Source organism: Carcharhinus amblyrhynchos, chromosome 3 (assembly GCF_965287045.1).
Source record: "Carcharhinus amblyrhynchos chromosome 3, sCarAmb.v2.hapA, whole genome shotgun sequence".
Lineage (NCBI taxonomy): Eukaryota > Metazoa > Chordata > Chondrichthyes > Carcharhiniformes > Carcharhinidae > Carcharhinus > Carcharhinus amblyrhynchos.
The window spans coordinates 109,519,923-109,545,618 of NC_137326.1; the positions used below are offsets into that span (position 1 = coordinate 109,519,923).

A 25,696-nucleotide genomic window follows, 5' to 3' on the forward strand; every position below is an offset into this window, starting at 1 on the left:
TAAAGATATCAAGGCGCATAGGGAGAGCACTGGAGTATGGTGTTGAGACAGAGGATCAGCCATGGATAAAGTGAATGGTGAAGCAGGCTTGAAGGGACTGCTCTTGCTCCAATTTTCTATGATCTAATGAGATGCACTTACAAACTTTATCCAGTGGTTAAGAAGCTCTTCTGTATTCAACAATATTGCAATTAAGATTAATTTGCCATCTGAGCCCCAGGCTTTAATTTTTACATTAAAAGTCCAGACATTTAGAAAATGGATGAACAGATGGCAGACTTCTTTGACTGAGTCATTCCGTCCAGCTTTTGAAAAAAATGGCTTCACCCAATTATATTAAACTTTGGAGGATTCAAGTTGTGCAACAGAATTTCATTACAAATTCCAAGGTCTACTAATGGATTTAGCTCAACAGGGGTTATTTTCACAGTTATGAAGGGAACCATGTATTTTGTTTGGCAGTGCTGTGACCAGATAATAGGAATAAAATGATTGTAGAAATTTTTGAAAGGCTGTTTGATTACTTTGATAAATTTACGAGTATCTAACAGGAGTGAAATGTTTTCAAGAGGAGGTTGAATGGCTGTGTTTGAGAGTGCTTAATAGGATTAAAATGTTTTGAAAAGGTTTTGAATGGCTGTTTTTACTTTGATGGCTTCACGAGCATTTCAAAGTTCCCCCAGGGTTCATGATTTCTGTCCATAGTCAATACTGGATGAGAATGTATGGAGGATGCATGGGACATGGAGGGGGTGGGGGAGGTGGTGTAAATACTAGCGTGCCTAACACTCTACAGAAGTGGACCAATATCCCAGTGAAAAGAAGAAGGCCTTCTAATCCGCTAGCCTCAGCATCTGCCTGTCTCTGTTCTGCTTCCACTTGAGCCCACCTCCCTCACTCTGCCATAAAGATAGTATGATTGGCTTCTGCTGGGCATGATTCCCACTCCAGGATGAAAATCTGGGCCAAAAAGGGTAACTACAACAAGAAGTCTATTCAGGTATTTGTTTGGTGAACGTGCTGCTCTTAAAATTTTTAAAAATTTATTCATGCAAAAAAAAAAATGACAATACATTCCTGAAAACAAATTGAATAAAACCACATTTTCTAAAATCTCAATTTTTGGTTTCTCAAAATAAACAGTTGAACACACTTTTTCCCTTTGATTTTTTTTTCCTTTTCAGTCCTACACGTTACTCACACAAATAAGAAGGAAAATTACAGTGCAGGAACAAGCCCTTCAGTCCTGCACTGACCATGCTGCCCAACCCCCTACCCTTCCGGGGACCATATCCCTCTATTCCCATCCTATTCATGTATTTGTCAAGACACCCCTTAAAAGTCACTATTGTATCTGCTTCCACTACCTCTCCCAGCAGTGAGTTCCAGGTACCCATCACCCTGTGTGAAAAGAACTTGTCTCGTACATTTCCTTCAGATCTTGTTCCTTGCACCGTAAACCTATTTCCCCTAGTAATCGACTCTTCCACCCTGGGAAAAAGCTTCTGATTATCCACTCTGTCCTTGCCCCTTATTACAAGGGAATTTTGTGGATAAGCTGGGTCCAGCTTTCGGGAAAACGGTCTTGCTCATGCCCAAAGAGACGCCTTAATGTTTTGAGTTACTTTAATGCATCAAGGATTTTCCAAATTATCCATCTTAATTGCAAAACAAATATATAAAATCAATAAAAATGGAAATAATAGGCAAGTACTTGCATTTAATTATATTTATGGATTTTGTTCATTTCATGTTGATTAGAAGCACTTTTACACTTAGGCATTGTATGATTAGTGTTAGTGGTAAATGGAAACTAATGCACATTGCTTGTTATTTAGTTTTCTTAGTTATTCCACGTGACCATCACCTTCCCTTGTAAACAGTTTTTTTTTTAAAAAGCAAGAACAGCTAATGTGCACTACTGATGCCACATCAGCCATCTGAGAAGACTGTCGACTGCATTTTCATTTGACCTTAAAGCACTTACTTCTATCTAGAGCAATTTGGTAAATCTGGGCGCTTTTCCATCAGACTTTCAAAACTGGATACATATATGACAGTATGACTTTGCTGTACTAAGTAAGAATCCTGGTTAAGTTTCAGGTTGGAAGAGTTTGTTTTTTGAAGAGTCACTTGGCATTTTTATGAATTTCCAAGTGCTATATAAAGGTACAGCTTTAAGATAAATTCCTTCATTACTTGTCAAGTATATAATGAGCAAAACCTACAAGATTAAAAAAAAGTCAGCAAAAACTAGTTACACATTCAGGTGGACAAACATTTGCCTTGAAGATATCCATCAGATCTGCACAAGCTCAATATTTTCACTGTGCAAACTTGTATAGTAACTGGAAGCTGGGCTTGAAGTCACCAGTCTGCCAATTCAGGGTTTATGTTTGTGGGCAGGTAACCAGCCTAATGTACTGGAAGGTATATTCAGACAGTGCTACAGTTTTATTGCATTGATTAATACAAACAGGAAAATTGTTTGGCCGATTTTTCAAATTGTCGCACACACAAGCCCTGCTGAGGGACAATTTGCCTGCTGGCAGTGGAAGTATCGAGATAGCAACACTTAGCCATGTAACACGTGGTGCTTCAATCTTTAAAACCACTCAGTGCCACTTGTAACAATTGATTTCCTACTGTGAACAATTAAAAACAAATCACATTTTTAAACTTCAAGCTCATGCTTAGTATCAAACCATTTGTCCCTTTTAAAATTGAAAACAGAATTTAGCGTACAGAGAGGTTGAGTTAGCACTTATCATTTTACGAACATGGACCAACTATGAACAATATGCTACATGTAGCTTTTTTTTTCTCCAATCATTCATAGGATGCAGATGTCGCTGGCTGGGACAGCATTTGTTGCCCATTTCTGAGGATATTTAAGAGTCAGCCACATTGTTGTGGATCTGGAGTCACAGATAGACAACAGATTTCCTTCCCTAAATGGCATTAGTGAATGAAGTGGGTTTTTGTTAAAACCGACAAGGATTTCATGGTCATTGTTAGACTTTTAATTCCAGATTTGTTACTGAATTCAAACTTCACCATCTGCCTTGGTGGGATTCAAATCCAGGTCCCCAGAGCATTATCCTGGGTCTCAGATTAGCAGGGAAAATACATGGGGTTACGGTCCTGGGTGGGATTCTTGTTGGTGCAGGCTTGATGGGCTGAGTAATCTCCTTCTGTACTGCAGGGATTCCATACATTCCAGTAATAATGGCAAAATCAGCCTGGCCATCCCAGGTCAATTGATGGTTGTATGTTAATGTCTATTCATTCACAAATTTTACATTTTCTGGGGCCAGTAGTTGGCATCATTGCTGGATTTATTCAGAATCAGAAAACGCAATGGGTTAAGGTTCGCAAGGTGGAATAAATGCAAATTATTGGGTACATTGATTAAAATTTTGTACATGCTGCTCGTGCCAGGGCTCCAAGGTGTGAAGGCATCTTGGCACCCTTGACTACAATCTTAAAGCACTGGAAGTAACTTTGAAAGTTACTGTAAGTGAACGACAGTCTCAACCTCTACTGTGATGCCATTAAAACCACTGCATTGATAGTTTAGAGTGAGCAAGACTGTGGTGGCATTTAAGCCAAACCATCGCCATGGGAAACACAGCACCTGATCCCCTTAATCACAGGGGAGGCCACGCATCATCCTCCCAACAGTGGGAAAAGCTCCCTTAATTAAGTTGGAGATGGCAAGGGGCCATTGCGACTAACACTCATCTGGCTTTAGTGGGATGTTAATTATTCCTGAGCCCATTGCAATTTAGTAGTGGTTCAGGGATTAACTGGGAGTCACCTGGTTTCCCATATCACATGAGGGCTGCCCAGGGAACCCTGTCAGGTTGGTTGGTGGCCTCCTGGACATGGTGAGTTGGGGGGCGGGTTCCCTCATTGGCAATTGCTCAATACCTGATTGAGGAATCCATTTTGGGGGTGAAACCTATCCCATTGACCTTGCCTCTGACCCTCTCCTCCCTGTATTGTCTCACCCAAGTCCCTGCTCCCAGTGATGTTGCTGGCCATAGAGAGCTGCTGGCTTCCGACTGGTGAGCAGCTCTCTGGGAAGGGAATTGGGGGCGGATTTCCAACCCTGGAGGTCTAAAGCCCAGGGGAGTCCTGATGCTGGCTAGTTAAAAGCCTGACAAACAATTCATTTGATCAGGCCTCTGCTATGAAGCAATGTGGTTTTCCTGTCAGTTCTGCAGGCGGTGGACAAAAACCCTGCCCCCTCCAAGTTTTGGAGAAGACTAAAAAATGTAACTTATTTGAGAGATGGTTGCAACAAACTTCCTACAAAAAAATACATTCATAGAAACAATCAAAATGTCATGACAAAAATGATAAAAACTCAAAGCATCATTAAAATGTAACCAAAGATGTGTTATCCTTGAAGTGAGCACTGTTTGTTCACAGTTAAGCATGTGTTTTGAGTCTATATCAAATCTTAGATCCATTTTCCAAATATAAACTCAGCAAAATAGTCCTTTGATTCCTATAACAGTATCCCATCTGAGATTGCAAATTTAGTAACGATTCAACTAAATGTCTCAGATTATTGTTGCCAAGATCAAATATCCCTTCACACATCTATAAAACAGAGGTTCCATTCATGAACCCAGCACTCGATGAAGAAAGTGCACAGAAAACTGAACAAAACTTGTTTGAATTTTCTGTTGTTGCATGTTTTTGGAGGTGAAACGGAACCTCGTATCCACAACTCAAGATATGTTGACAGCTCCATGAGCCCACATTCCGAAGCATTCAACACTAAGGTTCATCAAATCTGGTGGTGTTACTTAGTTGCCAAGCTGTTGTATGTGTGGATGAACACAGTGACAACGTAACAAATTGCCTTATTTTGAGAAGAGTGGGAAGAATAAGAGAACGGCAAAAACCTCAGAGCTTTAGCAACACGGCTCAATGCTTTTGCTCATGTGATCTTTTGTACAAGTGGATCTTTTTCATTGTAATAAAACCTTTCCAATCTTACCTCTTTGCTTTATTAACTACTATATTTGGTAGTGCTCTTAACCTCCACAATCAATGGATGCTCTAGAGGTCTGTACTAGTCACTGCACTAATTCCATGAACCAACAGAGTGGGTCCTAGGTTCTTGGTCATGATATCAAGCTGCTCCAGATACCTTTCGTGCAGCGCAGTGTCAGCGGGCGGCCTTGGCAGGTAGAGAAAGCGGATAGCTGGATGAGCACCCTGCTCTAAAATCATCTTGTTCACAGCCATCAAATAGTCATCTGAGATTTTCATCGCATTTGACGGGAAGATATTTGCAAAACCACCCTCTCTGCCATCGTCCTGAGCCATCTGTTTGTGCCAGTGAAGGGCAGCAACATTATCCCAGGGCAGAGTCGTAATCGAACCTTTGATGCGTAGCTGTCGCAAAAGCTGCTTCAGCTTCGTATCCTGCTCCCCAACACTGTTTCCGGATTCAACACACAGAAAAATACGCAGTTTAGCCGACCTCCAGGAGCGCACCATGTTAAGAATACACGCCATTTGTAACAGAAACAGGCTGCAAGTGTCAACATAATTAGCACTGTCAGGGCGTAGCGGATTGAGTGGCCACACATCAATGGAGACCTCTTGGTTCTTGCGACTGAATAGTTCTGCTTTATTCAGCTGGCAGAAGTATCGGGCTAAGCAAACATTTTTTAACATTTTGATGGAATCAGAAATAATGGCCACGTATTCTTTGCCCGATAGTGCCTTCGGAGATGAAGCCTCCCTGGCTGGGGGAAAATTAGGCTGCAAGTTGCAATCTTGTTCATTCAGGACAGAAGAGTTATTGCATGAAAATGCTGGAATTTGTTGCAAACCATTCTCAGGAACACAGTCATCGTAGAAACCAAGGATAAGGGTATTGGGTCTCATTCCACCTATAAAACAGGCCAGCATTAACACAGGAACTTATTGCAACAAACACTGATGCAAGTTCACCCTAACTAGCAAAGAATAAACTAAATTTGTGTGAATATATGTTTTAAATGAACTGATTTTTTTGTTGTAGGTTATTTACCTAGACCAGAAATGAATAAAAGATGTTGAACTCCGTGACGAACTGAGTCGGATAGTGTGAGGCTGACAAATGATTTTACATTCAGTGCATCAACTAAGCTTAGCCAGGAATCATACTGTGCTTGAAGAGGGTCAGAAGGCATCTCATCTGAAAAGAAAATAGAACACACGGGTCTGAGTCAGTAATAATGTCATTTGTTTTTATAAAGACTTTCATTTCTCTCATACATACATACATAAAAAAAACCATGACAAACCATTGGAAGTGTTTCTAATATTTGTGAAATGCAAACTGAAATCACACTCGACATTTTATGTTATATGCAATAGATGTTTGGATAAGTACTTTAAAAATTATGTAAATTTTTGTGGTATGAGAGAAACATTGCAATGGGGACTACAGGGCCCTCCTGGCTATTGCTGAATTATCTGCCCTACCCAATATGATTAATGACCATACTTAATGTCAATTCAGTGCCAACAGCAGAGATGCAATATATGGCCAAATGTGCAATATATTTATTTTCTTTACCATCAAGTAATTTCATTAAATGCTCACAATGACCCAGATCTGGGTCACCTTACATGATGGTTACAAACATTACCAAATCAAACGATGAGCCGGGCAGCACAGTGGCACAGGGTTAGCACTGTTGCCTCACAGCATGAGGGACCTGGGTTCGATTCCCGGCTTGGGCGGGAGCTTGCGCATTCTCTGTGTCTGTGTGTGTTTCCTCTAAGTGCTCCGGTTTCCTCTCATAGTCAAAGGATGTGCAGAATAGGTTGTTTGGCCATGCTAAATTGTCCCTTAGTGTCAGGGGAATGGCAGGGTAAATACATGGGGTTATAGGGACAGTGCCTGGGTGAGGTTGTTGTTGGTGCAGGCTGGATGGGCTGAATGGCACTGTAGGGATTCTTAACGCGAGTACCCCCGGACTGATCAGTGTTTAATGGCCTTTCATCTGACTCTGGAACCAGTTAGAGGACACGGGCTCAATCCCTAGATGCTATGTGGCCTGCTGTTTGGGAACGATTCTCAAACAGCACTGACCACACCAACAGTGGGGTTTGCTAGTTTAAATAAGCGCAACAGCAACAATCCTGGGAAAGATTATATCTCTTCACAAATCAAGTTATCAAATCTCAGCTGTATGATGAAGTATATTTTAAGCAAATGCAATTTTGTTGAACCTGGCTCAGGAATATGAATGGCGTACATCATGTTGCCACAATAAATCAGCACAGACAGTTTCATGTGCAGCAAGGTTGTGCACAAAATGCAATGTGGTAATAAAAGCACACTTGTTTTTTGAAATGATTAGTTATTTGCCCTGTGGTCATTCCAGATAAAACAGATGCTTTTTTTTTAAGGATTACTTCAAAACTATAAAGAAATTAGCTCAACAGCAAATAGTGATGATTTGACTTGACTTATTATTGTCACATGTATTGGGATACAGTGAAGAGTATTGTTTCTCGGGCATTATACAGACAAAACATACCGTCCATTGAGTACATGGGGGAAGGAGGAAAGGAGAGTGCAGGATACAGTGTTGCGGTTACAGACAGGGTGAAGAGAAAGATCAGCTTAATGTACAGTAGGACCATTCAAAAATCTGATGGCTGCAAGGAAGAAGCTGTTCTCGAGTCAGTTTTCACACTTTCTCTTTCCCGATGGAAGAAAGTGGAAGAGAATATGCCCGGTATGTGTGGGGCCCTTGACAATGCTGGCTGCTTTCCAGGGGCCATGGGAAAATGTACATGGAGATGTAGGCCATGTATAATCAAGAGAAATAGCCAAGGAAATTATGTAAAAGGGGAAGTGTGACTATTATGACTTTGGAACAAATGTTGTGCTTGAGAATTCAAAAGATAGCACCTACTTGGATAGAGTTAGGGAGAAGAGAAGCTGTCACAATGTTGGGTGTGTACTAAAGGCCACCAAATATTGGGAAAGAATAAATTTGAAGAGAAAGATGTACAAACAATGGAGCGGTTATAATGAGGAACTTCATTTATTACAATATAGATTTTAAGGTGGAAAAAGAAACAGAGTAGGCCAAGGGGATTCCTAAAGTGAAGGGCAAACTGTCTTTCTCAATCTAGTCTCCTGCTCAAGGAGGGAGGAAACAATGTTTGGATCTAGTTCCAAAGCATGAAGTGGACACGTTGTATGTTAGCAAGAGCATTTGATGATGGAAATCACAATACCATTAAGTTTCTTGTGGTAATGGAAAAGGAAAGGGAACAATCTGATGTGATAATACTCAAATTGAAGAGGATTAATTTCAGTGAGTTGAAAGGGTGGATTGGAAACAAATATTGACAGGTAAAAGAGCAGGTAAGCCAGAAGTGGCCTTCAAAGAGGAAGTATAATTCAGGCACAAATTAGACACCTTCCTAATAGGCAGAAAAATAGTACATCCAAAGCTAGAGCTCTCCTGATGACTAAAGAAATTGATGTAAAAATTAATCAAGCTGAAAACAAAGTCCAGAGGGGAACAGAAAAAGGAAACAAATGAGGCAAAAGGAATAAATGAGAAAATATGAGCAGATTAAAGGCTTTTACAAACATAAAAAAGGGCAAGGTGAGCCAATTAAGGACCAAAAACTGTGGATAGAAAAGCAATTAAAATGTAACTATTTCTATTAGAGAAGGTGATGCCGCCAATGTTACATGTAAAAGATTTGAATAGAAGAACAGGTAGGTGTAGTAAAACCATTGGTCGTGCTCAAGATAAAGGATATGGGATGCCTCTTAAGTCACCGTGGGAAGCAAGGGTTGAAACAGCAGAAACTTTAGCCATAACATTTCTATCACCCTTGGGTATTGGAATGGTGATGGACAATTGGAGAGATGCAAATGTTATATTCCTATCCAAAAAAGACAAGGAATAAAATTGGTCAGTCTGCATTGGAGTAGACACAATAATTGAGATAAAATGATTTGTCAGTTAGAGGAAAATGGTTGGTAAATGACAACTAATAAAGATTTGTTAAAGGCAAGGTGTGCTTGACAAACTTGGTTGAGTTTTTTGATGAAATAACAGGGATGGCTTGAAGATGGTAGACGAGTTGATATTGTGTGAACAGAATTTCAAAAAGCACTTAATATAATTGCTAACAAAATTGAAGATCGCAACATTAAAGGGACAGTGGCTGTTTTGATACAAGATTAGCTGGGAGACAAAAACAAGCTGCAGTGGAGTATATAGTGGTGACCTCACTGGTCAGTGTTTGAACAGCACTCCAAATAGACAGCATCATTTCAAATGTTGGAAATTTTGAGGAAGGTGGTAATAGACATCAGGAAGACATTGACAGGCTGATGAAATGGTCAAACACAAGATGAATTTCAATGCACAGAGGTGATTGCTTTCAGAAGGAAACTGAGAACAGGCAATATAAACTAGATAGTACAATTTTAAAGGGGTTCAGGAACAGAGAGTCCACGGGATTCAGTTATGTAAATCTTGGCAGGTAATAGAACCAAGTTGATAAAGCTGTTCAAAAAGCAGGTGAGAGACTTGGCTTTATAAATTAAGTCACAGCACAAAGTGATGCTAAGGCTTTATAAATCAATGATTTGATCTCAGCCAGACTAGCATCCAATTCTCAGCACAATGGTGTCATGGCCTTAGTGATGTCATGGCAAAGATGATTCATCAGAACAGTCCCAGAGTGGAGAGAGTTCAGTTAAGTGGAGAAACCGGGATCATTTTTTCAGAGTAAAGGAGGCTATGGGGAGATTTTGCAGCATCATAGAATCCCTACAATGCAGAAGGAGACCATTCAGCTTATTGAGTCTGCACTGAAATCAATCCCACACTGGCTCCATCCCTATAACCCCACATATTTACCCTGCCAAGCACTGACATTAAGGGTCAATTTTTCATGGCCAATCAACCTAAACCACACACGTTTGGACTGTGGGAGGAAACCCACGCAGACACAGGGAGAATGCGCAAACTCCACACAGACAGTGACCCGAGGCAGGAATTGAACCAAGCTCCCTAGCACTAAGAGGCAGCAGTGCTAACCACTGTGCCGCCATGCAAAGTCCCCAGAATTGTATGGGGTCAGATGAGGAAGCCTGTGTGCCAAGAGAAATCTATGTGTGTTCAGCAGTTCAGTGTGATCTGGAATACTTGGCCTGAAAGGGAAGCAAAAGTGAATTGAACAGTAACTTTCAAAATGATAACAGACATGTACTTTAAAAGGGAAATGTTAGAAAAATGAACTGATACTTGTTTTGAAAAGAACCAGCATAAGCGCTATGGGCCAAATGGCTTCCTCCTTTCTTGTATGATTTAACATCAATTTTCAATATTGGAAAATTCCACCACTGTCTCAGGAAATCTCACAAACTAATCAAATCAAAATGCAAAATACTCAATATCAAATTATGAAGACTCTTTGATGTACAGTTTGTGACAGATTACAGCAGAATAGAAATACCCTTCTCCTATAGTCCATTCCAATTCTCTTCCTGCACATAGTGGTACATTAAGGCAGACTGTCATCTGTTTCCACAACTAGTAAATCCTGAAATAGGTTGTTAGTCTGTCGCCAGGGGCTTGTAGCTTAAGGAGCATCACTCCACATCACACATGGTTGACCAGGAGTGTCTCCCACTCTTACCACTAGCAATTGGCATGTTTGGCAGGATTTGCAGGTTGACATTCAACTTGTTTGGCCCCATTATGAACACACCTTCCTTGACCATCAAATCTTGGTGGGACTCGAACTTGGAGCTTCTGGTTCAGGGGCAAGAATGCTACCCACTGCGCCACAAGATCTCCTCGGTCTTCTCCCATATCCTCCTTTTAAAATCACTGGCAATTTTGGCATAAGAAACAACTAGTTAAATAAAATGAGTCACTGTGTTAGAGTTTATGGAAGGCTTTCAGCTGAATATAGTGAAAAAAAACATTTATAGCACTTAGTGGACCATTCCACAATGACTCCTAAAACTATTATAATAAATCTGCTTCAAGGTCATACTGAGCTTTAGGGTGGTTATTAATAAAAATGTAAAAGTAGATGTCCAAAGCTCCAGATAAGTGCTGCACAATGCACTGTAGGTAAAGGCATTGCAAATTTTGACATTTAAAATATCATTGTAGATTGCACATTACAATAAAGTTAACATTTTGTGTTTATGAAACATCAGAAATTTGTGAAGCATGGTCTTTTAATCACATCTACCAAGTATACGAGTTGAAGTAGTGCTATTTACATAGCTCAGCTCAAGTTTATTGGCAGCAGAATGTACTGCAACAGTACAAGCCTATAAAATGACTGAGAATTGGATCTTTGCAAAGCAGACAGTCTGTGATTTCTTTTGACACTGCAAAAAACTGTAGATGCAAAATTAAGTTGTGAGCTATAAGGGAACTGGAAAAAAAATGGAAATTGGACTGGAAGATAAGGCAGTGGGGAAACAGAAGATGATTAGAATTAAAACTATCTAGACTCCCTCAAGTAACAAAGAAGATACAGGAAAACTAGCTTTCCATGATTCAGTACAAATAGGAGGGTTGAAATGAAATTTAGAATCAGTAATAACAAATCTAAAGCTGGTAATATAAAGTGAAAGCAAAATATAGAAAATATTATAAAGGGAAGCAAAAACATTGAAGGGCTATTAATAAACACACATCAGGAACTAAGGATTTTGGAGATACATAAAAAGAAAAATAACAGGTTTGCAAAAAGGCAAGTTCGACTATAGAAGAAAAAAGGAATTCTTCTCATGAAGGGTACAAAAAAAACAAAAGCAGAATCTTGAAAGTAAAACAGAAAATATTAGGGGAACACTCAACAATATCTTGCATGGCACTTTAACTTAAACCAAACATTCCAATGACATCATAGGAACAAAGTACAACACTGAGTCCCATAAGGAGATATTCCGTCAGATAATCAAAACCTTGGTCAAAGAAGTATGCTTTAAGGAACGTCTTATGGGAGGACAGCACTATAGTAAGACAGAGAGGTGTATGAAGAGAATTCCAGAGCTTAGGGCCCAGTCAGTTGGAGGTACGACCACCAGTGGTGGGGCAATTAAAACCAGGGATGCACATGTGATTATAATTAGAGGAATGTACATATCATGGGGGATTGAGAGTCTGGAGGATATTTCAGAGAATTGAAGGAGTGAAGCCATCGAGGGATTTAAGAGCAAGGATGGGAATTTTAAGATCAAGATATTGTTTGACCAGGAGCCAACAAAGCTCAGTGAGCACGGAATGATAGGGAATGGGACTTGTTCAAAGTTAAACCAGAGTTTTGGATGACCTCAAGTTATTGATTCTTTCCAAAGTACTGCCAGACTTGTTGGCCAGAATTTTCCACAAAAGATTCTAAATGTCGAATTCACGTAAAAGCTGGAGTAATTCACGCTGGTTGTTTTCAGTGGGAGTTGAGAGAAGAATATCCCACACTCTGCACTGCAGAGGTCACTTGCATGAATATCATTATAATTCAGTGGGCAGGGCCTACCTCCACTGGAGAGGCCAGCAGCATAGCGCTGAGCAGTCCACTGCGCTTACACTAATCTATCAGTGCACACACAATGGGAAAAACCTGAAAGGAATAGAGGACAGCGAGAAAGACATGCACTTTTAGGGGTTCAGAGATGCAAATCTATAAAAGTAGGAGGATAAGTTGTTAAATATGGCTGTGTTAAAAAGGGTGCTAAAGCTCAAAAACAAGGGCATCAAATACAAAAAACACAGATAATACTAAACCTATTATCATTGGCTCGGTCATAGATTGAATATCTTGTCCAGTTTTTTCTGCCCCCCATTATGCTAAGATCGGAGGGTATTGAAGAAAGGAATTCATTAACATATCAGGGCAACAGCTTTAGTTATGAAGGAAGAATAAGAAAAGTTGGGCATTTCATTTGAACAGAAGGTAAAAGGATATTAGAACATGATGCTTAATGACTGGGTTCCATGAGCTAAATGGGGAAAAGCTATTTTCATTGCTTGGCGAATCAGTGACTAGCAGGTATAAATTTAAAGTCACCACCAAAATAACACGAGAGGAAATAAAAGATTAAAAATATGAAACATAAGAATGCCCTACCAGAACAGAGCTGCAAGGCTGTGGAATTCACTTTCAAGGTTAGTGGAAAAAACCACCAATATTTATGATGCCATTGGATAAATGGAGTGCAAACTCCCCAGAATCTAGTTGAGAGACTGTAAACACCAGCTTGGACTGATGATGCTGACTGGCTTGTTATTGAGCCATAACTATTGTCTATTTGTACGGCTGTGGTGGAATTAAAATCACAGCAACTTTTGAAAAAGGAACTGGATAAATATTTGTAAATCAAAAAAATTTATAAGCTATGAGGAAGAGGCAGGCAATTCAACCAAGTATATAGCTCTGACAATGAATCGATAAAGGCATGATGGGTTAGGTAAATCTTCTTCAGTGCTATTAACCGCAATGCTAATATAATTTTCTTAAAGTGATTTGGTATGAAAGACACTGCTTAAATCAAACACTAGAAATTTATAGTAATACAGAAATTTATATAAAGTTACAATGTTAGCAAAAGATTTGGGGGTTTGCCAGAAATCTTCATTAAGGCATGGAAAAACATTGATGTATTATTCTATGGGAAGCAAAATACTCTAGTGTTGGAGTGGCAATGAGGACACTCTCTAATATATAGTGTTAAATCGAGAAGGATAAAAAGACCATTCATTGACCCCAAATGAAATTTCGGAAGATTGGGAAATGGTAAATGTCATAAAAGTGCAGTAGAGATCATTCTTCCTATGGGCTGGCATGAAGCCACCTTGTCAAAGCAGAGTAGGGAGAACTTTACTCCGTGTCTAGCCTATATTACACTCGAATCAGTAGTGCTTCAGCTCAAATTAGATGGAAGAGATGTTCCATTCCTCATTAATAAAGTTAGGAGATGGGAGAAGCTGAGATTCTTCTCCATGGAGTAGAGATGGCACGAGCAGTGACTTTACACGGCTGCACAAAATTGTGAGGAGATTTGATAGCGTAAATAAGCAGGCAGAAACAGAAGGCAGTTTTAACCTGTCCGGCAAAGGAACTGCAGGAGGGTGGTAAGATGTTTGTTAATGCAGTAATCTGAAATGCACTGAATGAAGACATGGTGAAAGGATCATAAAATACCTACAATGCAGAAACAGGCCATCTGGCCCATCAAGTCTGCACCAACAACAATCCCACCTAGGCCCTATCCCCATAACCCCACAAATTTACCTTGCTAATCCCTCTAATTTAAGCATTCCAGGACACTAAGGGGCAATTTAGCATAGCCAATGCACCTAACCTACAGATCTTTGGACTGTGGGAGGAAACAGGAGCACCCGGAGAAAACCCACACAGACATGGAGAACATGCAAACTCTACACAGACAATAACCCAAGCTGGGAATCGAATCCAGGTCTGTGGAACTGTGAGGCAGCAGTGCTAACCACTGTGCTGCGTTATATTCATCAGTAATTTTGTGCTGATTGTCCCTTTCGGGGCAAAGTAGAAGGAGGTCACCTGGCTTAGGGGACCAATTTGGGACCAAGAGTGAGTAATCACCCCATGGGATGGACTCCCCTTTTAGGCAGAAAACAGAGTACACGCATAGGGTCTGGGACAGTTGGTCGGGGGGCGTTGTTGCTAGCCTCCGTAATGCTTTTCCTTATTAATAAATATCCTTTGTGTTCCTGACGAAGTTTGAGTGCGTGAATCATTACACTTGGCGAGATGGATGGGATGGATTATGAAGACACAGCCTCTGGTCCAACACGTGTGAGTATCACGGTTTAATCAGGATACACAGAACACTGATCTCTGGTTGAACAGACCCAGTGAGATTTTTTTCATTCATGGGACATGGGCATCGCTGGTAGTCCCAACATTTATTGTCCATCCCAAGTTGCCCTCAGAGGGCAGTTAAGAATCAACCACATTGCTGAGGCTCTGGAGTCACACATTGACCAGATCAGGCATGGACTGCAGATTTCCTTCCCTAAAGGACATTAGTGAATCAGATGGGTTTTTCCAACAATTGACAATGGTTTCATGATCATTGGTAGATTCTAAATTCCAGATACTTTTTATTGAATTCAAATTCCAACATTTGCCATGGTGGGATTTGAACCCAGGTCCTCAGAACACTAGCTGAGTTTCTGGACTAATAATCTAGCGATAATACCAGTAGACCCTTCCCCTTCCCTATGTTGAGATATTGTCAGACCCTGAAGGGCAGACACAGAGGACCTGAATGGCCGGTGCAGTCAAAAGCTTCGAAATATATAAAAGAATAAAGTCAAGAAAAAATAATCTTCAGAAGCAAAAGCTATGGTTTTGAGTTTAAGGAAAAGTGGATCTTCAATTAGAAAGAGTTGCTACAGAGCTTTGTTTTGAAAAAAAAAGGACAGCAGACTCAAGTGAAAAGGGAATCATGCCCCAAGGAGCTACAGCAAGTTCTTAAGAAGCACAGCAATGTGAAGAGGCCGACATGCGAGGGGTACCTGCACTCAGGTACCGCAGGCAGCTAAGTTCCAAAGCTTTGGGGAGAAGGGAAGTCCCCAACCTGTTTTTTAAAAAATTGCCCCAAATGCCCATTGAAATTGACAAGGGAAACCAGCACAATGGGGAGAGGAGGGAGAATGAATCTCTATGCATTCAAAGGGGAGAAAAGCTGCAGAGTTTGCTAAATGTGCTTTCAACCAGTAGAAGAAAAGTTTTTAAAAATTTAAAAAGATTCAAAAAGGAGCAGCCAGGATTTCTGCCAAAACTTCAAGAAGTGTGGGAAAAGCACAGCTGCGACCAGTTTAAAAAAAGTTGACAGTCTTAAAGCGATAATGCATTTAAAGTGGAATACATTTACTAGGCAATTCACTTAAAGCAGGAACCACAAGAAGAAACAAACAGCAACGGACAGGGAAATTGGAGAAGACTCCACGTAGAGGGCAACTCTCAAAAAAGTTCTATAAGCAATGCAAGATCAAGGAAGAAGCAACGCAAGACCTCAAAAGGGGAGGGCACCAAAAGGCCACAGAAGGAGGATGCTGAAGGACCCCAAAAGGACAACAATGAAAGGAGGGCAACAAATGACACTAAATGAAGAGCAATGAGAAAATTATAGAATGGAAAGAAATCAACAAATCAGCAGAGACAGACCTGACCAAGATCTTGAAGCTTGTTGTACAAATATAAACACTTCTATTGGTAAGCTTTAACCATGGAGAGTTTCAAATATAGTCTTTGATTGGAACTCTTCCATACAGACTTGCTGCTTTTCCAATCAGGTGACCAATTCAACAACCTTGTTCTGGCATATAATCCCAATTTCTTTCTGTCTGAACCGCTGATTCTTTTGCCACTTTCACCTTTTCTTTACCTTTTCAGTTAATTCCTCACCAAGTGTGAAATCAAAAAAAGGGTTAGCTAAAGATAAGTAGAAATGAAGATTCCATTTATGAAATGTATACATCACAGTAAGAACACGATGGATACACCTCAAAGAAACGTGGGAATTAAAGATGTCAAAAGAAACAAGGGACTATTGAACATAGAGGAATCAGCAAAATGAATTTAAGCTTTAGAGAAGACATTAAAACAACAAGATGAAATGAATGACAGCAAACTTGAAAAATGGTGGCAAAAGAACTTACAAAATGAAATTAAGGAGACAATGCAGAATAAGCTGAACTCAATGAAAAGGTTACTAGAAAATAAGAGTAAGTCCAGTGAAGAATTGAATCAGAAGAATAGGAGTTTGAAGAAAGGAAGATTGTCAATAAGGAATTAACTGAAAAGGTAAAAAGTGAAAGCAACAGCAGAATCAGCCATTCATTCAGAGAAAGAAACTGGGATTATATGCCAGAACAAGGTTGCAGAATTGGCTACCTGATTGGAAAAGCAGCAAGTTTATATGGGAGAGTTCCCTGCAAGACTATATTTGGAACTCTACACAGTTAAAGCTTACCAATAAAAGTGTTTATGCTTGGACACCAAAGTCTCCAGATCTCATCAATGAGCCATTGTCATTGTAACAATAAAAAAAAAGTACATAATGACACGGTATCATAAAATGAAACTTCAGTGTACTGGATCAAGTTACTTCTCTGGAATTATTGTCTCTGTGACCGGATTCTTGTTGCATCGAGTAGACATGGAGGGATGGACTGTTTGTAAACATGTGAATCATTTGGGAAATAGAAATGTTTTCAGACCTGTAAGCAATAAAGTACCTGACCAACCTGTTTTAGACATAAATGATACTTCTGTGGAAGCAAGTAGTAATGAACTGCCTGTGCCAGCAGAGGTATCCGTATTGCAGTTCCTGTTAATATTGGCCTGATTGAAGCATCTCAGACTGCAGAATTACACCTCTCCACAAGAAACAGAAAGAACTCTCAAAGGCTCGATTTATAATTGTCCAACTGCAATGTTTAGTTAGAATTTAGGACCAAGTAATTTGGGTCTTGAAGATTGTGTAAAGGAGTTAAAGAGGGAGGGTGCGATGATTCTGGTGGCTGTCCCTTTAAGGGCAACACAGCAGAAGAGGGTCACCTGGCTTGAGGGACCAATCGGACAAAAACTGGGTAATCACCCCAGGGAGTGGTATGCTCTCTTACGCAGAAGGCAGTCTAGAAGACATGTAGGAACTGGGAAAGCCAGTGAGCTGCTCTAGGGCAGCCAGGGTGCTGCTAGACTCTGTACAGACTTTATTTATAAATGCCCCTAGTGTTCCTGACAAAGTCTGTGAGCGTGCATCATCATAAACTTTCAAAAGAGAAATGGATAGTTAAGCACAGTGGGCCAAACGATTCCATTAAGTTCTCTTTGTGAATGCAACAAAAGTATCTAAGAATAAAAGTATGAAACTTCCAAACCTGAAACAATTCAGGATTCACACTCAGCATTGCAGAAAATGAGAAAAGAAACACCACTTACCCAAATTCCCTTTTTGCACATGACCCAACACATACAACCCACTCTTCTTCAGATCATTTGTGAAACTTATCAGTTGAGTACTTGTTCTGGGATTGGCAACCATCAGCAGAATTTGTGGGCGCCAAAACTTAACATGATCTTTCCGAACATCTAGCATCAGAAGGTACTTTCTAACCTGCAAGCACAAGTATTTATAAAGGATCTTGAAGTAAAATGATCAATTTAATTACTGCAGAAATGTATTTACAGCATACCTGACTTACTGCTAGTAGCTGTGATTAAACAAAAGCTACATCTGGAGTGAAATGTTAAATAAAAGGCAGTCATAAAGAATGTATCAGCCACTGGGAAGTCCTCCTGGTATCTCTCGTATTTCGGGTAAAAATTACAAAATATTAGATATTTATCCATACTGTGAGTGAGTTCATTTAAATAGCACTGATCTCATCACTCACCACTGGTTCAAACAAAGGTATTTAGATTGGTTTCCCTCTTTGCAAGCAGTGGTGTATTTCCCAACCCCTCACTCAACTCAAAAAGAGCATTCACAATGTCCCCCTCGCATTTAGATAGAGGGATAAAAATGAGGTGAATTTAAAGTAAAAGACCTCAGAGAAAACAAAAACGTTCCAGAGTCCAGAATCAAAATCTAGCGAGGTATTCCTTCATGGAAGTTGGTGGGTTGAAAACTGATACTGGATAATTAATTTTTCTGGATATGTTGACATCATAGAATGATAAACATACAGAGAGGAATGAGTCTCCACCATCAACAAGGCACAATACAGAATTCTCTCTACCTGCCTGGATGAGTGCAGCTCCACTCAAGAAGCCCAACACTATCCAGGACAAAGCCGCCTGCTTGACTGGCACTCCATCCACAAACATTCACACCCTCCACTATGTAGCAGCACTGTGTACCATCCACATTGCAGGAACTTACCCAGGCCCTTGAAACAGCACCTTCCAAAACAATGACCACTTCTATCCAGAAAGAAAAGAGCAGCAGATACTACCACCACCTTGAAATTACCCTCCAAGCCACTCACCAGCATGACTTGGTGATATACTGTTGTTCTTTCACTGTTGCCGGGTCAAAATCCTGGAACTGCCTCCCTGATTGTACTGTGGGTGTACCTACCACACATGGACTGAAGTGATTCACGGAGGAATCTCACATCCATGTTCTCAAGAACAATTAGGGACTGTCAGTAAAGGCTGGCCTAACTAACTCTCCATTCACCTGACGAAGAGGTTAACCTCGAAAGCTTGTGAGTTTACTATCAAATAAATCGGTTGGACTTAAACCTGGTGTTGTCAGACTTCTTACTAACTAGCGGGACCCACGTCCCATGATTGAATACAAAGAAATGAATCTCATTTCTTTGGTGATTCTGACTTTACATAATAAGATTTTGCTGAATTTTGCCTCTATCTGGTGAGCAACATTACTTTTGGGTAACTGTTTAGAACACTCCCAAGTCGTTGCACACATGGATTCTTAAATCAATAACATAAGCCCCTCCAAAAGCTACAATTAACTTTGTATGTCTCTGCAAATCCTACTGTTAATTTCGCAGCTGGAGGATATGTGACAGCAACCTAGAAAAATTACTGAAAGCCATTTCTCTTCAAGTGGTCAGGCAAGGTATTCTGCTTTTCATCAGTAACTGAAATGTTTGGTTAAATAATCTTCACTTCAACAGAAAATATTCTTGCTGTAAAAAAAAATTAATAATACTTTATGTATAACAAAATCTTGCAGAAGGCTCCAGGGTACACATTTGTAATGTGCAGCCACAGACTTCACGGGCATTCAAAATATGGTTGTACATTAGACTGGCAAAAGGTACCATATGGAAGGGATGGGCTTTGATGGACCAAATGGTCTTATGAATCTTCTTCCATTCCTCTATGTCACTGATGACTTGCAAACAATGGTACTTCGTGGGTCAGGTGCTATCAAATTAAAACAGCACTGGCACTGTTCCGGTCAACTGCAAAGTAATGTTGGCAGCTAAATAAAAGCAGAGTATGTTGGGTGGGGGGGGGGGGGGGGGGGTCGCTGCTGCTGACGCTTCTATGTTGGGTTGGGGGCAGTGGGATTTATTCATGTTCTGATCGGGGTACCCTTTAAACATGGCATCCCAATCTCAGTGCAGCTGAGCTTTGCAGGCATTTTTAGGCCTTCCCCTAATACCCCCCACCTCCCCCTTTATTGTGTGAGCTGTTTTTTTGTGGCAGGAGTGTGGCAAGATCTGGAGAGAAAACCAACGTCTTTGTCTGGTGGAGCCAATAGTCTGCCATTTTTTGGTAATATCTCGTCCATGGTGTCAATTTCTTATGCCTAAAAAAAAATTAAATAAGGGTATGGACAAACCCATCATTCTGTGTGCAAGGAACAAGACTGGTGCTGAAAGCTGGCTTCAACGCACGTGTTAATGTACTTGGTGCAACTCAAGAAGGGTTTTATTTGCAGATTAAAAGGTTTACAGCAGAATTTCATGTGTTTTCCAGTTAAAGCCACGAACAGTGGATTGTATTACAACTACTGAATCTATTAAAATAATATTGTAGATTCAGGAAATCTGGAATAAAAAAGAAAATGCTGAAAATACTCAGGAGGTCAGGCAGCATCTTTGGAGAGAGAAACAGAATTGACTCTGCAGGTTGATGGCCTTTCATTAGAACTATTGAACAGATGTTGAGAACGCACAATGAACATCATGTCTGAACAGTTTCCTAATGTAGTACTGTACCTGGTGGAAGATTAGAGCTTGGCTTATGTAACCCCAGCTGCTGGAAGGTGAAATGTAGTGAAGAACAAGCAGCAATATCAGCATGAACGCAACGCTGCATGACGCATATATTGGGCTAATCAGGAACATCATGATCCCGCAGCCAATGATCCCCAATACACAAGTATGCCAGGTGAAGTAACGAAAGGTTGGCCTAAAAATGGGAAAAATACATTTGAACAGTGGTTAGTACTGCTGCCTCACAGTGCCAGGGACCCGGCTTGGGTCACTGTCTGCACGTTCTTCCTGTGCCTGTTTCCTCCCACAGTCTGAAAGAAGTGCTGGATAGGTGCAGTGGCCATGCTAAATTCTTCCTCAGAGAAAATAAGAAGGGGATTAGAAATAGAAAGGAGAAATCAGAGTAATGGCCAAAAATCCAAAGCCACACAAAGTACGCAACACCAGTAGACAAAGAACTCAGGTCAGATATGTGACAGATTAACTGAAATACCTAGCAATTGGAAACCAGTGGCAGAATTTAATATAATGCTGCGAGTTCAGCCCACAGTTGGAGAACTGGTGTGAAACCTGCATCACTACCGAGGGGAACATCCAACAGCATCAGCCTTTCCCCAGGATTCAGGACCACGGGGTCAGAAATCCCATCCACCAGAAGTGGGACTACTGCTGAGTAATACACCCAAAAAAGCAGCCATGGATTGCACAGGGACCAAGCCATAAGTGAATGAGAGTTGCAGGGAGCAGGGGATGGGGTGGGGTGGAGGGAAGGTACGTTGCAGGCAAGGACAGGGAACCTGGGTTCCATTTCTGGCTTGGGTCACTGTCAGTGTGGAGTCTGCATGTTCTCCCTGTGCCTGCGTGAGTTTGTTCTGGTTTCCTCGCAGTGCGAAAGACATGCTAGTTTGGTACAGTGGCCATGCTAAACTCTCCTTCGGTATATCCGAATGGACACCAGTGTGTGGCCAATAGGGGATTTTCACAGCAACTTCATTGCAGTGTTAATGTCAGCCTACTTGTGGCACTAAAAAATACACTTGAACACTTCCACCCCATTACAAACCCTGGATTGACACCATTATTAAGTCATGTGGAGCTCAAACTGTTCATCATGGGAATGAAAATGAGTTCTCCTGGGCTGAGAGATTTTTCTGAAATATCAATACATTAGCTGTGGGCAGGTTGCAAATTGAAGGTGGGAAATACCAGAGGCACGTCTCACTTGACTTTTTATAAACAGCACTTTTAGTTTCAGCAAGGTTTTGTTTTGGAGGCAAATAATTCACTCTTTTTAATAAAGAACGGTAATTGTTTAACATTTCAAATGCTATATTCAAGACAATCTAGCCCTTTATTTCAAAGTCACTTCATTTGAATTATCTATTAATGTGAATTATTTTCAGCGTAAAAAGCCTCCAGTGGTGTTTGATTTAAATTGCTTAATTCAAATGACTGGATAATTTTGGAATTATCCCAGACTTTGAATTAACAAGAGCATTCTGCACAAAAAGACATAACAGCAGAACTGAAAATATTGAAATAGGAAAAGCAACAGAGGTACTTAAGAAGCAGAAAGGTTAAAATTATGAGATATACAGTCCCTGTTACTTCTGTTGGCAAATGTTAAGCTTTTTTTAAAAAGTAATATTTTAAATACTATGTGCTAAGCCAATCTCTACAATTAAATAGTTTCGTCTGACATTTGACAGAATTACATAGCGCCCCAAAGCTACAAATTTACAAAAACATTAAAGGAGGGTATGAGCAAATATATCCCCAAGACTGGCTCAATTCAAATTCACAAGTACAGGTTGACAGCTGTGCGTTATAAGTAGCTCATACATTTGTCTTTCTGAATGTAATGTGGCAAAGGAATTTCAGCTTGAAGTCAAATCATTGCACAGAATAAAGTCAATAAAGCCAAAGAGTCGAGATGCGGCAGGGAAAATGCAGCACAGTAATAAGAGTGAGTAACGAGAGCAAAAGCTGAGGTTGGTTGTTCATCAACTCGACAGAAAATGCACATTTAGTATATCCTGGAAAAAAAAGAGCCAACAAAATAAAAAACTTGACATCTGGAGCCTTGACAAATTGTTTGAAAATCTATCCATCACCACAACTTACAAAGATATAAGGGCTTTCAGCGTGGAAACGCATCCCAGGGTTTTTCACAAAGGTGTATGGAAAATGGATACAATTTATTCATTCAATGGCGTAGACAAATTTGCAGCACTGGGAGGTTCTAATTATTGTTCCTTGAGTATATGATCTTCGAGACGGATTTTAAGGAAGCTCTTAAAAAGGTAGAAAATTAGGTGGTGATGTTTAAGGGACAGAGCTTCAGGAAGCAGAGCTGAAAATACTGGTGAGGGGGTGGGGGGGAGAAAGAGAGAGAGAGAGAGAGAGAGAGAGGGAGAGAGAGAGAGAGGGAGCAAACGAGGATGGGACAGTTGGGGTCACTGATGGGCCTACAACAGATAAGCACAAAAAGGTAGCCACGTGCTGTTCAAAGTACAATTCACACCCAGGACAGTGTCAGGATAAATGGAATACTAGGAAATGATGGACTTGAGTAGGCAGCAAGAGAGAGGAGAGATGAAAAGTTGCCTAGTCAGCTGAAGGAAAAAAATGGAGAGAAAATAAGAGGGAGATTAGAAATCAAAGATTAAATGAAATACCGAGCAATTGCAAACAATTGTGGAATTTAATTTAATGCTGGGTGTTCAGCCCACAGTTGGAGAACCAACGTGAAATCCGCATTGCTACTGAGGGAGGTGTTCAACAGTGTCAGCCCTCACCCAGGATTCAGGGCCACGGAGTCAGAAATCCCACCCACTGGAAGTGGAGTTAATACTGGTAATACACCCAAGAAGCAGCCACAGATTGCTTAGGGACCCAGGCCATAGGTGAATGAGTTAGGGTGGGAGTTGCAGGGAGCAGACTGCAAGACAGGAAGGGGAACAGAGGGAAAGGATGAGAACAGGGGTTGAATTCAGCAGTCATCCCCTCTGCTGGTTCCCTTGATCAATACTAAGTTCCTTTGAAATAGACAAATGGGGTTTGCCTGGCAGTCTTCAAGAAGCACAGGAAAACCATGCCACTAGCATGTAATCCCTGAAGCACCACCAAACTCTGGTGGGCTTAGAGATAATTGGTGTCAGTTTGCTTAATAATGGGCCTAATTGACAACTTGTTGCGAGCATACCAGTTCTCCCCAGGGGCTCATGTGCACATTCAACTCAATCACTGGAGGTTTTCCCACTGCCGGGAGACGACTGTGGGTCTTCTCCTAAACCCAAATGGGCCAAGGTGCCATCTTTCCCACTGTGACAGGCTGCATTTGGAGTGGGCAGAAGAAACAGCCTAACAATGAAGTTAGAAGGCCAGAAGGCTGTGATGGGATGACAGCCACTTCTCACCTGCACAAGATCAATTTGGAGCAGCCAATAACCAATGAGTGTATGAAGTTGTGAAGGCTCATGGTTAGGAACACAGCTATTGGGCCTGCTGAGCCTGTTCTGCCATTCACTTAGATCATGATCATCTACGTCAATGACACTTTCCCGCACTATCCCCTTATCCCTTGACACCATTGGTATCCAGAAATGTACTGACTTTCGTCTTGAACATGCTCAATGATTGTGTTTCATTCGCCCTCTGGAGTAGAGGATTCCAAAGACTCACCGTCTTGAGTGAAGAAATTCCTCTCATCTTAGTCTTAAATGGACCACCCCTTATTATTACAAAAAAAATGTTCTGAGGAGATCAAGATGAAAAGCTTTGACAGAATGTCTCTTTCTGCAGCAAGAATTTGAACTGTAATTTGGTAACTTTGAATTATCAGGAGTAGACTTCATTAAGCTTTTCAGCTCGTGAGGGTTCCAGTGTAATGACTTCAATCAGGCCAATGAGATTGGCTATTGCAGTAAGGATCCAACTGATGGACCAATCAGGGGAGTGTTGGTCTTGTATTTGACCGGGAGTGTCAGTTCCTCTGACACCCAGAGGGTGACTGCTAACTGCGAGCACTCTTGTGCACTGCTGCTGGAATTGTAAATAAAGGGATTTTGGTGAAGGGATTTCTGCCTCCACAGACTAAATTACATCCAGGTTTATGTATCTGAAGCCATTTGATTGACTCCACATCTGTTCCTTACCATCTGCAGCTGCTGAAGGCATGGGATTTGTAGTTACGTTAACTGTAGTTTCATCTGTACCTGCGATAACTTACACAGGTCCCAGCATGCTAAAGTGCAGTTATTCTCACAAAACTAAAATTCTTTAAGGTATATAGCGATTCAACACGCTTTAAAGATTTAAACACATCTATCTTGCAGTTTATGCTCAGAACTGCTTCATTAAATTAGCGTTGCAATGTTCAGAGGTTCACATCAAACAAATGATTCGTAAATGGTTTTCAGGCTATTGTTTCAGAGTTCAGACTTTTATCCTTTCACGTGCAGAAACTGTTATCTGAACAACTAAACACATGGTGATAATAACCATAGAAGATCTAAAAGTCTTCAGAACTTCTGTGTTTCACAGGTTAGTGACCCAAGTGCAGAGTCATGGTCCAAAAACTGCAGCCAGGTTACCTTAGCACCAGTTGCAAGGTAGATCCTGGTATAGTGAGCAGGTGCAAACTGACTTGGGCAGCTTGACCCGAATATAATCACGAGACTATAACGATTGCATCTCCACTGATATCACTGCCGAGATTGTGTTGATGCTGATACAGCACATTTTCTGTGTTCAAGAGGACTTCAGGAGTCAGGAAGACTCTATTACAACAAAAAAAAAACATGATTTTTGTGTCCGTCAGTCTTAAGATTTCAGCTGTGGTTGTTACCAGCGATGCTGTAGTAAAAAGTCCACTCTGAAAATGTTCCAAAGGATTTATCTTTGTAGCACAGGAACTGTGGCAC

The 25,696-nt window shown here is 40.7% G+C and overlaps 1 protein-coding gene across 2 annotated transcripts in view; it reads right to left on the bottom strand.

Annotated features, from left to right (window-relative positions):
- Positions 1 to 1,026: 1,026 nt before the first annotated feature.
- The window catches only part of LOC145341008 (solute carrier family 12 member 9), a 90,139-nt gene continuing 65,469 nt past the window's right edge, over positions 1,027 to 25,696 (bottom strand). For both annotated transcript variants that reach the window (XM_080185688.1, XM_080185687.1), the window contains 4 exons: positions 20,775 to 20,967; positions 18,016 to 18,190; positions 6,059 to 6,205; positions 1,027 to 5,918 (listed from right to left, as the gene is read on the bottom strand). In XM_080185688.1, coding sequence (XP_080041814.1) covers positions 5,077 to 5,918; positions 6,059 to 6,205; positions 18,016 to 18,190; positions 20,775 to 20,967 — 1,357 coding nt within the window. In that variant the 3' untranslated portion in view covers positions 1,027 to 5,076. The remainder of the gene's footprint in view (positions 5,919 to 6,058; positions 6,206 to 18,015; positions 18,191 to 20,774; positions 20,968 to 25,696) is intronic.